The sequence below is a fragment of the Aphanomyces astaci genome, assembly GCF_000520075.1.
Source record: "Aphanomyces astaci strain APO3 unplaced genomic scaffold supercont1.21, whole genome shotgun sequence".
In the NCBI taxonomy this organism is placed as follows: Eukaryota; Oomycota; class Saprolegniomycetes; order Saprolegniales; family Verrucalvaceae; genus Aphanomyces; species Aphanomyces astaci.
Genome location: NW_009798284.1, coordinates 65903 through 79117, shown reverse-complemented (window position 1 = coordinate 79117; position 13215 = coordinate 65903). Strand labels below are relative to the sequence as shown.

The 13215-nt window shown below is 51.6% G+C and overlaps 5 protein-coding genes and 1 pseudogene across 6 annotated transcripts in view; 3 read left to right on the top strand and 3 right to left on the bottom strand.

The window, feature by feature from the left end:
- Positions 1-845, top strand: part of H257_08939 (hypothetical protein) — a gene marked incomplete at both ends in the record, with an annotated part of 1256 nt that extends 411 nt beyond the window's left edge. The window contains one exon of the mRNA XM_009835027.1: positions 6-845. Coding sequence (XP_009833329.1) covers positions 6-845 — 840 coding nt within the window. The remainder of the gene's footprint in view (positions 1-5) is intronic.
- Positions 846-1369: 524 nt separating this feature from the next.
- On the top strand, positions 1370-2486 carry H257_08938 (hypothetical protein; the record flags this gene model as incomplete). Its single annotated transcript, XM_009835026.1, has 3 exons — positions 1370-1807; positions 1889-2252; positions 2413-2486. The coding sequence occupies 3 exons, from the start codon at positions 1370-1372 to the stop codon at positions 2484-2486; spliced, it is 876 nt and encodes a 291-aa protein (XP_009833328.1).
- Positions 2487-2534: 48 nt separating this feature from the next.
- On the bottom strand, positions 2535-3645 carry H257_08937 (hypothetical protein; the record flags this gene model as incomplete). Its single annotated transcript, XM_009835025.1, has 2 exons — positions 2535-2833; positions 3495-3645. 2 exons carry the CDS (start codon positions 3643-3645, stop codon positions 2535-2537), a joined length of 450 nt encoding a protein of 149 aa, XP_009833327.1.
- Positions 3646-7729: 4084 nt separating this feature from the next.
- On the bottom strand, positions 7730-8291 carry H257_08936 (hypothetical protein; the record flags this gene model as incomplete). The annotated part of the gene is made up of 2 exons (XM_009835024.1): positions 7730-7918; positions 8286-8291. 2 exons carry the CDS (start codon positions 8289-8291, stop codon positions 7730-7732), a joined length of 195 nt encoding a protein of 64 aa, XP_009833326.1.
- A 2982-nt stretch (positions 8292-11273) lies between these two features.
- On the bottom strand, positions 11274-11816 carry H257_08935 (hypothetical protein; the record flags this gene model as incomplete). The annotated part of the gene is made up of 1 exon (XM_009835023.1): positions 11274-11816. One exon carries the CDS (start codon positions 11814-11816, stop codon positions 11274-11276), a length of 543 nt encoding a protein of 180 aa, XP_009833325.1.
- An 80-nt stretch (positions 11817-11896) lies between these two features.
- Positions 11897-11967, top strand: H257_08934 (annotated as a pseudogene). The gene has a single exon. The product of its transcript is annotated as a tRNA-OTHER (tRNA).
- The last annotated feature ends 1248 nt before the right edge of the window (positions 11968-13215 follow it).

The following is a 13215-nucleotide window of genomic DNA, read 5'->3' as shown; positions in this document are numbered from 1 at the left end:
ACCAGGGCACGTTTGCCTACCCCTGCGGCGGTCTCAAGGATGCATCGTACCTGCTCACGGTGGTTCAGTTGGCGCAACGGCTCAAGGCCCCCAAAGTCATCACCGACAACATTGGTAAAGAAGTCAAAGTGTCCGATCTCCGCGCAGCGTTCAAACAAGACTGGGGTGCCGACGTCGTGTTGCAGTGTCTGGATGGCGCGTTCACTGACGTGCTGACGTGTTGGAGCAAAGGCCACGCCATGAAAGGCAGTGGGGAAGTTTTCCCGTCCAAGATCCAAGGCTGCTCCCCCCAGATCGCTGCCACGGACGAATGCACCAACGTCACGACCAAGATCTTGGCCTTTTCAATACCCACCAAAGCCCCTGTAACGGACGCTCCATCGGACGCCCCAGTTACCACCGCCGTGGTTCCTGTCACAACCACCGTGACCCCTAACTCTACCACCGTGACCCCTAAATCTACCACCGTCACCCCTAACTCTACCACCGCGCCGACCCCCACGTCCACCGAAGTCCCTTCAGAAGTGGACATTTGGACAAAGTCTTATGCACGCAACGCTCGGTGTGCAATTTTCGGGGAAGAAGGATGCACGTACTGCGCCGCTGCCAAAGCCCTGTTCAAGGAAAAGAAAGCCAAGTACGACTACTTTGGGGTGTGGATGGACAACCCCAACCACACCCCCAGCGGCATGGACGTGTACTACTCGCTACTACGCCTCACCAAGAAAGACACGCTGCCCAACATTTGGATCGGGGGGAAATTCATCGGGGGCTTCGACGACTTGAAAGCATTGGATAAGTCGGGGGCGTTGGATCAACTGCTCAAGGACGCCAAGTGTCTGTAAAATGCAGTGTACTAACGTTACGTCCGTGTTTGGCTACGAATAAACGTGGTGAAATTGCTTGTTTTGCGTATGAAAATTCTTGTTGGAGGTTTAACGTTGCCGCCGCTACATGGGTCGCCAATTTCACGTTTCCATTGTTCAGAAAAGCACGGTCGCAGTCAGAGACACCAAAACAGACAGAAATTATGGTGCAAATTCTAGCAAGGCGGCAACAACTAGGGTACTTCCTCTGTTCCATATTAGTGCGACATTTGAGTTCTAGGCGTCCTCAAAAATTGAATTCTTGTCCAAATTCGATGAATCCTACTACTCTGTGCTTTTTTATATTTGAGGAAATTTGGTCCATCACGGCCTGGGCCAAATTGTGAATTTCGATTGGCTGCCGAAAGCTGGCGTTCGTTCTGATCCTCCTGTTATTTTAATAAAGCGATTCGATCATAAACGACATAATAACAACCACGTAAATAATCACACCCACCCGAATCTGATCAGCAGATTTTCGGGACCTAAACACGTCGACAACCATGGCACGACAACCGACCGGGAGAGAGCTCTCCTACGCCAACAAGATGGAGGTGATCCGACACCTAAACCACCTGTCGACCATGGGCAAGCTTGCTCGTGGAGCGATCGCTTCCACTGCCTCCCAACTCAACATCCACCGAACCACCGTCTCCCGTATCTTGAAGGCCTATCAACGAAACGCACTGGTGCCATCGTTAAAAGTAGATAGTGTCGACCGGCCGCTGATATACACACCGGATCTCGTCACCAGTACTCTCCGCGAACTGCCGCAATCGCTACGCTCGACAATGCGCGACATGTCAGAAGGCACTGGCATACCACTTGCATCACTCCAACGGGCCCTGAAAGCAGGAAAGATTCAACGCTGTAGCACTCACTTCAAGCCTCTGCTGTCCAAAGACAACAAGGAAGAATATATCGCATTTTGCCGCTCGCGAGTTCGTCCCTGCGGTCCCGAAACCCCGGATTTTGATGACATGTGAGATGTCTTACACCTTGATAAAAATTGGTTCAACGAGGAGAAGATCCGCAAGAAGTATCTGACGGAGGGTAAAGAGCCTGAGCAGTGCGTCTGGTCAAGCAAGCGCTTCATCCCCAAGGTCATGTTTCTGGGCGCCATTGTATGTCTTCGGCAGCAAGATTGGCATGTGGCCAATCGTGTAGAACCTATCTGCTGTGCGCAACTCCCGCAACCTCCGGCGGGAACGATCGTGCTAACGTTGGTGAACGTGTACACTGTTGTGTATAGAGACTATGTGCTCACGCGAGTCATTCCAGTTATCAAGGTAAAATTCCCTACCGTAAACAAGCGTGTTGTGCTTCAGCACGACAATGCGACACCCCACGGAGGAATCACCGATGCTGACTTTGCGTGCATCTGTGGTACTTGGTCCTTTGTGGTTCGCTGCCAGCCACCAAACAGCCCAGATCTGAATGTGTTAAATATGGGCTTATTTGCTTCGATCCAATCGCTGCAGTACAAGTTGGTTAGTCGTACTTTGGATGATGTCATTTATGCCACCTTCGCTGCCTTTAATCTCAGCGATGACGAGGTACTTGCTAAAAGAAATGTCGCAAGTAATTTGGAAAAGTGTGATTTTGAAAAGTCGGCAGTAATATGGAACAGAGGAATTATTTATTTGTCGAGGTCGTTAAATAATTCCATCATCCCATGCGATCAACCACAACGGGGGTGGTGGTGTGGGTTCGCAGGAGCACAAACCCTCCCAGTGAGTTTGCTTTGTACAGCACACACGGTTGATTCTGTCGCCGACGAGGGGCTGCCATGTCATAGTTGGAGACTTTCCGACTGCTGCTGTTGCTGCTACTATTCAAATCGTGCTTCTTCCACAAGGGGACGTGACCGCGTCGAGTTGTCGCGACGACTGCATCCGCGCCCTTTCGCAAAGTAATCCACTCCATTTTCCAACGCCGATGTTTTGTGTGGCTTTCGGCCACGGGACCTTCGTCCAGGTAGCAAATATATCACTGACATTAAGTTAATGAGGTAAACACGTCACAAGGCGCCTACTGACTAGCATTCACTAAAGTACTCAGTAACTCCCTAAGGTAACGGAACCTTTGACACGACACACACACAGAGTGTGTGTGCTTGCGATGAGTCAAATCGATGCGCGGCCCAATTGCTCTGAACGCTGCAGAACACTTCTCCTGCTACGGCAAGTCCAGTGACTTTATGAGGGCAGCCACGGCACGTTCTTTCTTGTTGGTCGCCGCCCACTTGCGAAATATTACTGGAATGTCCAGCATTCGCCAGGTTCCCAGGACGATTCTTCATCGTCTAGACGAAGCCACTTCACCAAAACGTGGTGATGTGTCTGATGGGCATCTTCAAGCCAGCCCGCGACGTCGGGTGACAAATACCTGTCAGCGGGTTCTGGCTTGCAGGCCAGTAAATGCTGTCACAGGTGCAACTCAACCCAGCAGGTCCGCCGGCTGATGGTTGAGGGCACCTTGACACGAGAGACAACAAATTCGGCCATTCATTCGCGTTCCATCTCGCTATGCAAATCCTTCACGGCGCGCTAGTGGGTTGACTACTTCTACATCCCGTGCGTGCAACGACTGTAGGCTGTCGTGATGTGATTATGGGCACCCACCAACTTCCGACATTCTCAATCACTTCGTTCTTGATTTGAGGGCCGCCATCTGACACCCATATGTCACCGAACGTGGTAAACCACGTCATCAGGCACTGAGCGGTCGCGGCGGCGTCAGCGGACTCTGCCGCGAACAGCTGCATAAAACCACTCATGCCGTCCTTCACGACAAGCACTTGTTTTGGCCGGACTTGGCCATGGGCTTCGACAACCAGTCGAAATTGATGAGCTCGTTCGGCTTCTCTGTATGAAGCGCCAAACCCAATAGACCGGGAACCATTTCTCCGTCAATACACAGGCAGTGCAAACAGGACCGCATGAACACTTCGACGTCCGTGGAAAGCGTCTTTCACACAAACTTGTCGGACACAGACTTGGTTGTTGCTGCGATACGACGGTGACCGCTGGCTCCTTGGTGGGCGATCACACAAATCCGTTGCTGAAGGTCAGCAGCACCGTCCGGGATCCAGATTCGTCCGTCTGGGTCCAAAAATGGGAGTCGTCGTCCCAATCCACACCGCTTGGGGGGGTCCGTCCCCCTTGCATGGTTGAACGTTGGATGCCGCTGAACATAGCGGCTGTCGGCCACTCGAAATCCACTTGTTGCAGAGGCGACACCACATGGATCAACTTTCGAACATTCACAACAGGTTGATCCGTCGGAGCAACCCATCGGCTCAGGAGGTCGCCCCATACATTCGCGTCACCCGAGACGCACTCAATGGTGTACGGGAATGTCGAAATCACCTGCGACCATCGCTGCAGCTTGTCGGCCTCGTCATGGCCATGTTGACGTTCGGGCCACTTGGGTAAAAAATGTACACCAGGCTGCGGCGATCCGTGAACAGACGGAAACCACCCGGGCGTACGACCACGTAGTCGAGTCTCTTGCACGACTTGACCACAGCGTAGGCCTCCCTCTCGACAATGGGCCAGCGCGCACTCGCGCCAGAAAACGACCCACTGATGAACTCAAGCGGCTGGTGCCTCTGGTCTTTGAGAGGCAAGTCCAGGTCCGATGGCGGTACTTGTGTGGCGACCGCACCCCAGAACAGGTCACTGGCATCCGTGAAGACGCAGACCGTCATGTCTTCTCGCAGGTGCGACAGGGGCACCACATGCACCAACGCGTGTTTCGCATCGTCGAAACACTTGAGATGGTCGGACGACCATCCCACGGCAGGGAGTGCGACAACGCACGAACGCCGTTTTCTTGGCCACGTCAAGCAGACGTCGCAACGGATCCACCAGCTGATTATAACCAGGGATGCTCGCACGCATCCAGTTGGTTGCACACTCAAACTACTGGAGGTCGGTCGCTGTCGTCGGCGGCGATAAATCCACGAGTCCTTGAATTTGGCTTGTGGAATGGGTGATTCCATCGGCCGAAATCACCTTGCCACACTCAATTTGAGTCCGAACTGGGCACAGGTGGTCAAGACTTGGTCCAACAAGTCGAACAGCTCGTCCGTCGTCTTGGCGGACCCCAGCAAATCATCGAGCCAGGCCAACAGGCCTCGGAACAGCAGTTCACCAAACATTTGGTGGGAACCGACTGGTAGTACGCTACAGCGTCCGTCTGTCCCATGAGCACGCGGGTCGGGGTGTACACGCAGAAGGGCGTCATGAACGAGAAGTACATCTGGCTGTCCGCAGCGGCAATTGTCAGTACCTCTTGGTCACGTCCAACGTGAAGTACACGTTCGTTTCGACCAGACATACCATCGCGCTGTTCAGATTTGACATCGGCCAAGGCATCGGCTCCGTGCAGGCGTTGATCGGCCTGCTGTCGATCGTCATGCGCAAGTCGCCGACTTCCTCCTTCGGCACGATTCCTGGGGTTGTGGCCCACGTAGTCCGGTTGTTTTGGTACAGTATACCATGTCATTCGCTTCCAGGGCAACCACATGGCTGCGCATGCACTCCACATGCAGCGGCGGGTACCACCGAATCCCACACTTCATCAGCGTCGAGCCGGGCTTGATCCGAACCTCCAGAGGTTCAACCTTGACAGGTGGATCGTCGCCCGAGTCTTCACGGAACACATCAATGTGTTTGGCCAGTAGGCCTTGCAGCCTCGGCTGCCTTGGCCGTCAGATTGTCTTGGACGGCCGCCTGCTTCGTGCGGCGCCCTTCCGCTTCGTCCTCGATGGAGGTTTTGGGATAAACCTCCGGAGTAGCACATTCCATCCCGTCGTCGGGGTCAAGCTCCGGCGGATTCAACTTCTCCACCATCAGGCGCTTGACATTCGCCATGCCAGACATTTCGTTCGTCGGTACGGACGAAACGTCCCATTCTTCCTTCTTCTTCCTTGCTCCAACAAGGAGGTCTTCAACGCTGAAGGCCGGTAACTGCATGACTGGGCAACTCATGATGAGTTCAGTTGCAGTCGACGCGAATTCGACCGAGGCCTTCAAACCAACACAAGCGGTCCACACGTCGTGTCCAGAATCACGCAGTTGAAATTGCCGCTGCGCGTCATCACAACTGGCTTGGCGTCACTGCCGTACAGGTACGCCAAATGCGGCACGCTATGGGACACAATCCCAACTTCGACACTGGCTGCGTCCAACGCATCCATGACGCCGCGCATGACAACCGTCATGTCTGAACCAGAGTCCAATAGGACATCGTCCATGCGGATGACATTCTCCAATAGCACGCCGCGCTCTGTCTTCAGTAGCTGCGGCTGGTTGACCAGCACCTTGATGCCGTCCTTCCAGGGCTTGACTTGCGCTGCCAACAACGTTTCGGCTTCGCCATGCGCGGTCTTCGGGCACCGCGCCACACGGTGACTCATGTCACCGCACTTCTAACAGTACTTCCTGGCCGGTGGCTCAGCAGTATTGGGCACGATCGCATCGACCGCCGACACTGCCATTGTTCTGGGCAGCGTCTTCCCGGCTGCCTTCACGTCTTGGAACTTGACGCTTGCCGCCTCATGCAGCTTCTACCGGCTTCGCTGCCGGGGAAGGTTTAGACTCGTCGCCGAGTCCAACGTACAGCTGGTGGCCAGCTGCAAAAATTCGCAGCCAGTTGACGTAACGGAAGACGTCGCTCGTCAACACCTTGTTCCGTTGCAACTGCAGCTGCTTGTGAACCGCTGTCTTCAGCGATTCCGGCTTGATCGACTTCGACGACCATCTTGCCTTCCTGATGGAGTACCCACTCCTGGTGGTCTTCTTCCAACGAGCGCATCAACTCGTCCAACATACGACCGACGCCGGACTCCGCGTCCAAGATTCCGTATCGAAACGAATCGCTCGCTGCAGCCGTTGCTTCAAAATGTTCAGGTCTTGAGGGTCTTCCTCAAACGCTGACTTGAACCACGCGACCCACTCATCGTTCGTGATGGAATTGTGGTCGCGGTTGAAGTCGTACAGCGCGATCTGGCGCTTCGAAAACGGGTCCATGCAGGCACTCACGGGCATCGCCAACAGACGCGAACCATTGCACTGCATGGCGTTGATCTGGCCCAGATAAGTTTGGTAGTCGCGCATAAAAGCGAGTCTTTCGGCCTTGGTTGAGCCCGAAAATGTCGGCGGCTGGGGAGCGCCGGCGCGTTCCAAACTTGTGGCGCCGTACGGCCGTAACCCCCATCGCTGCCCATGCATGTATCGTCATGGACATCCGACGGGTCGTTGTCGCCTGGCAACGGCACTGAAGCGCCATCTACTTCAGTCGTTTGTAGAGCAGCAGCGGTCCAAACGCAGCAACAGCTGGTAATCCTCGGGTTGTGACAGGGGTGTAAAACCCATTACGTGGCGGTTGCCACTCGTCGACAGCAGGCGGCTGTCGTCGTCGGGGAGATATGAACGGGTTCTCCACGGTACACCAAGCGACACGTTCTCGTGCTCCTCGATCCGGTCACGCAACTGCGATCGTTCTTCGGCGTTCTTTGGCGATTCCTCGTCGGAGAAATGTTCGCGTACCATCTCCAATGAGTAACTCAAAAATGGACTAAAGATATCTTTGTTTTGTCCCCCGCTTCTTCTTGGCTTTCGGCCACGGAACTTTCGTCAAGGTAGCAAATATAACACTGACATTAGTGAGGTTAAACACGCCACGAGGCGCCTACTGACTACCATTCACTAAAATACCCAGTAACTCCACTAAGATATCGGAACTTTTGACACGGCACACACACATAGTGTATGTGTTGGAATGGGTTAAACCGACGCGCGGCCCAATTGCTCTGCACGCTGCAGAACAGGATTCGACTGGTGACCTCTTACTACTTAAATCTCTACCCGTAGGTCTCGAAGGGATCGATGAGAGCCATATCCTTGAGCATTCCGGGCTGAGGAAAATCCACGTGCGGGGCGATGCCGCCGTGGCGGACCAAGTATGCAGTCGGCACTCCGCACATCGCACCACGTCACAACGTTGCCCGACGTCCACGCGGCGTGCTCTGTCAAGTCGGCATTCTACATGAACACAACTGGTGAACGACATGAGGGGATTGAAGTCATTGGTTGAATAAGAGAGCGGTTGGAATACTGCTGCAGGTACAGTAATAATGTGGTGTTGGTGTAACTACACCTTTTTGCATTAAGTTGGACGAATACCCGATATACTTGGCCGTGTGCCCGATATAATTGGCCATGTGCCCGTTTAATTTGGCACACGGATGTCGTGTGCCCGATATAATTGGCTGTGTGTCCAAGCAATTGCCCAACTGCCCGATGAATTGTGTCGTGTGCCCGATGAAAATGGCAATACAAAGTCAATTCAATATAGAAATGGTCGTTAAACGACACATGCAGCATCGTTGTTGTAACGTCACATACCAACGCCCATGTTGCTCATGACCTCCGCGCGTCCATCGATGGTGCGTACCTTGAGGTAAATCGAAAAATGAACTCTGCGTGCGACAGATTCAAGTTTTGGACGGAGTTGGAAGTATGGACGAAACGATGAAGTATAGGTAATTGACATCATAACCGGAGTTCGTGGGGGTACAGCTACGTCCACGCTGTGCGTTCCCTGGTGATTTGATTAATGAGCATTCAAAATGTTGGAGGAAAGCGCGCGCATCATGAACTTAAACAATACTTTATTGAAGTATAAATTTCGAATTCTTGCCTTCGCGCGAATTCCTCCGAACTTCAAACACTTGATGTTTCCACCAAAACTGATTTGCACTCCATAAAATATAATTATTTGAGTTATTCCATTTCATCGGGCACACGACACAATTCATCGGGCAGATGGCCAATTACTTGGGCACACGGCTGATTATATCGGGCACACCGCCAAATATATCGGTCACATGACCTCGGTGTACCAAATTCAATGGGCACATGGCTAATTATATCGGGCACACCACCAAATACTGTATATCGGGCGCACGGCCAATATATCGGGCATTCGTCCAACTTAACTGCAAAATGGTGTAGTACTAGAAATGCAGTTGTGTAAATGCAGTTGTGAATTCCTTCCAGAAGCGTAACCATCCATAATATACGCCTACGTACTTGTTAGTAGTCGCCACGTTTGTGCAATAGATATTGGGGTCCTTGGCGGGGTCCTTGTGTTATGGCGCATGGCCGTGGCCCTGTCGTTTCAATTCCTGTATTCTGAACGACGCCGTTTCGAGTGAATGATAGCTCGACAGCATTTTTATTTCAACAAGTAGAAAGCCGAACATGTTAAATGTGAGTGATATGTTGCTGGTACGCCTCGGCAAGGTAAGGTAAAAGTTAAACGTGGTAAATATAATTTTACTTTTACCTTTACCCTTACCTTACTTAGAGCATCTGCACCGGTACCAGCAGTTCTCAGATCCCAATAATTTTATTGGGCAATTTACTGGAATTCCAAAAAATCGTTCGCACCGGTACCAATAGCCAGTAAAAAAGTTCCTGGACTCCGCTACTCCAACAAATATTCCAGTAAATTTGTTGGAATTTTTGTTGGAGTACTGGACTCCAGTAAGTCAACTGACCAATCTTATTCACCTGTGACTCGATCGAATGCGTGGCTTTGTTCCCCATTCCAAGTTCCTTCGTGACTGCGCCGACGTATTCGCCAAGGAGCTTCCGCCTGCTTCGCTCCCGCTGGGGCTTCCTTGACCAGGTCATCCGGTGTCCCGTCAACCCCATAGGACAAGGAGGCCCCAGCGGCCTACAAGTCCATGTCCCGGTCCTTCAGCTTTTCCGTTGCTGAGCATTGGCCGCCCATCACGTCGCTGCCTCGCGTCCTCAACGCTGACCTCAAGACCGTCCCCGGCTCCAGCGACTCACGTGCCTGACCGACCTGAAAGGCCCTCCGCGGCTTCCTGGTCGAGCAGATCGTCATCGCATGCCCCACCATTCCCCAGCACTCAGACGTCTGATGTTCGACGTACCGGTATACGAAGTCGGCTAGCTGTAGACGCAAATGATTTCTTAGTTAGCTGATGTACGCGAATAAACGTTACTATGCATACATATAAGCAAAACAGGCAATGAAGGAACGCTCCCGAAACTTCACCCCACATGAGCAGGTGCAGCGGTGCAGTTGTGTCACGTATGGCTGAGTGCCTCGCTCGATCTAATCGTCGGAAACGATCAAACTGCAAGTCATTTCTAAGCCCGAGTACTGCAGTGTATAACAGAGTGGTGGTTTTTATCACAACAAAATCGTCGTAATCACAAGCTTTGCAGTATAAATCACAGCAAGTAAAGCTTCGAAAATTATTACTTTTGGGAGACAAGGACATTTACTCCTGTTGGAATAGGTAGGAAGAATTCCCTGTGTGTGGTTGGAACTCACGAATTCGTCGGGGTCATGCAGTCGAAAGCGTCTATGGATTTAAATTCAACGATGGTGCTGTGTACTTCCCGGTGCACAGTTGGTGTGACTCGCCGTTTCATTCCAGTAGGAGAAAGAGGAGCGAGTCGACTTGGTGGCGCGATCACGTATACGACAAGCAATGTATTTCGTCGCGTCAAAGTGTGTTCGTACTTACTGCAAGAGCTTTGGTAGCAATAACAATACCGGTAACATTCCCAGATAGTCCTCAGTACAGTAAAGTATGAAATGAACTTATGACCTAATTCTCATTAATGTCGTTAGTTTAAGTAGAGATCTATTAGCTGAAGGTGCATGGCACTACACCGTAAAGGTCCAGAGCTCGACTCCAAGAACAATGTTCCATTTTCGCAGATTTCAATTCTTTTACTGCACAATGATACTGGTTGGTACATGTGTATGATCATTTTGATTATACTTGTAGCTTAATCAGTATAATGGAGTACGGGCGACATTTGGCGCCGCAATTGAGTATATCATGTGTTTTTTCCACGTCATGAAAAAGGTACGAAGAACCAACAAAAATTTGAGAATTTTAGACTCTTTGTAGTGCCGAGACTTCGCGGTTAGCTTCAAATTGACTTGGCAAGAATGGGACGAAGCGTCCAAGGACATATACCGCAGGCACACAGCTTTTGATCGGGTGCACCTGGACTTCGTAGCAAGAAGTGTCAAGGCTAAGTGGAATGTCATGTCACAAGGAGTGAGAAAGTTTCGACTGAAGATCTTCCGATGGTGGATGCCCCCAACCATGATGGCAAACGTACCACTGAATGACACACCCTGCCGGTTCTGGAAATGGCAAGTGTATCACACGGATCTTGGGGCTGCCACCACCAACAATCTCAATGAACAATTCAATGCAGAAATCAAAAAGGTACACCAAAAACTACGCTTGAATCTAACGCAACATTTTAGGCTCTTGGGCACCAGCGCCTAGGCATGGTGCATTTGGTTCAAGTCTTGTTACGACTGCTACGCAGCGAGTCAGACAAGGCCACCCCATTCTGGACCACCCCTCGGGTTGGTGGACGCCTCCTCCAACACTTCAAACAACCCCAACGGAAGAATGCGCTCGATTTCAACGAGGCAATCGAGGATGGTCCGAATATTTGGAACGTACGACATCACGTAAATGCGAACGGTGATGTCGTCATCCCAGATGGACCCATTGTCCCTGTCAATGATTTTGGGTACCAGTACATTACTCGACACGTCCAGCGACTCGAGTACAATGACCAGCCCACCAACGGGTGGCGTGTCAACCTGACGAACATTCAATGCAACTACGGCTACTGGTATCGGTCTGGGATCTGCGTCCATTTGCTCGCCGTGGCGTTCAAGTTCGGTCGTCGACTTCGTGGTATGGCCCCAAAGGTGCGACGGATTGTCAATCGCAGCATTCGGGGAGGACGCACCGTCCGTGGTGGCCGCGGTGGTCGTGAAGTTCGTGGTGGCCGTCGTGGTCGTCGTGGTGCCCGCGTTGGCCCAGTCATCGCTGTTGACCTCATTGATCACGATGTAGAACATGAGGATGGATTAATAGTGTGAGTGTACTTAAAATTTAATCAAGCACTTAATTAATTAATTTTTCTATCAAAACTCATTGTGTCATGTGGCTCAGTGGTAGAGCTTCAGTTTCACGTGCGAAAGGTCTTGGGTTCGATCCCCGGTGTTGGCGTGCAATATACCAGATAGTCAGAGTGCGCTGGGACCTTAGCACGACTGCCGGTATATCCCCGCCATTCGGTAGAATCTGCCATCTAAAAATAATTCATTTTTCTCTGTTTTTGTCAAGTTGCCAACACATTGGCAGACGTAGTATATATAGCCAGCTACAAATGTCATAATCAAAAATGCTACAAAAGCCGGCTAAGACTACGAGCGTTGTCAACCAGCTACGTCGAGACATCCATGTGAACCCACTGTAACAACGAAGCGACGCACACTGTCACCACCAACGCAGTCGTTTTACCCGACAGACATGATCTTGGTAACGTCTCCGCAGCCCATGCACAGCCGCGAAGTGCACCATTTGGCAGACGAACGCTGGTTCCGTGGCAAGCACCAATTCCTAGTGCATTGGGCGCGGCCGGAGTTATTGGGCAAGACGACATCGTGGGTCCCTGTAAGCTATCTATCCACATGCAGCGAAGCGCTTGGCAGCTACCATCGATGGAAAGCGTTTTGCCAAAAAATGGTGAAAATTTATCTTTTGCGAAATTTCGCAGCTACGACGCTCATTGGCTTGACTTTCGAAGCTATGCCACGAACACTTGCTTGATAGCGGCATTTCGCATTGCAGCGACGCTGTTAAATGTACCGCTAAACGTCTCGGATGACGACATGGGCGAGTTTATGGCGAATCACAAGATTGACGCCAACGAAGGGATCCCATCAGCGGCGTTGCGTTCATTCATCCGCTTTTTGGGCACCAAGGGCTTCCGCATTTGCCACCAAACATTTGCCGAAAACTTGCTGCTGGATCCCACTAGCAACGCACAGCTGAACGTGTTTCCAACGATCAAACGTGGGGGCGAAGGTGTCTACTTGTTAACAACTGTCACCGACAACCTTGCACATTTCTGGGTTGTCCATTGCGATGGCCTGCAAACGAAAGTTATTGACAGAGCAGGAACAGTCCCATTGGGCAAATTTCCTCATGTGGATTATATTCGAACGATTCGGCGCTTGTACCTCTTCAAAAAACAACGGTGACATAAACTCAGAATAGAACAGGACATCCCAATTATGTGTATAAGATACATGTCCACATGACCAATAACTACTCATCGTCTTAAACTGTGGTGATCGTAATGGCTCGAGTGGCCGGAGTACGGGTGTTAGTATGTCGTACTGGGTACACTTGTAATCGTCAGCGGCGCGGTCGTCATGCGGCGTCACGATGATCAGGTAGTGGCGCCGCCAT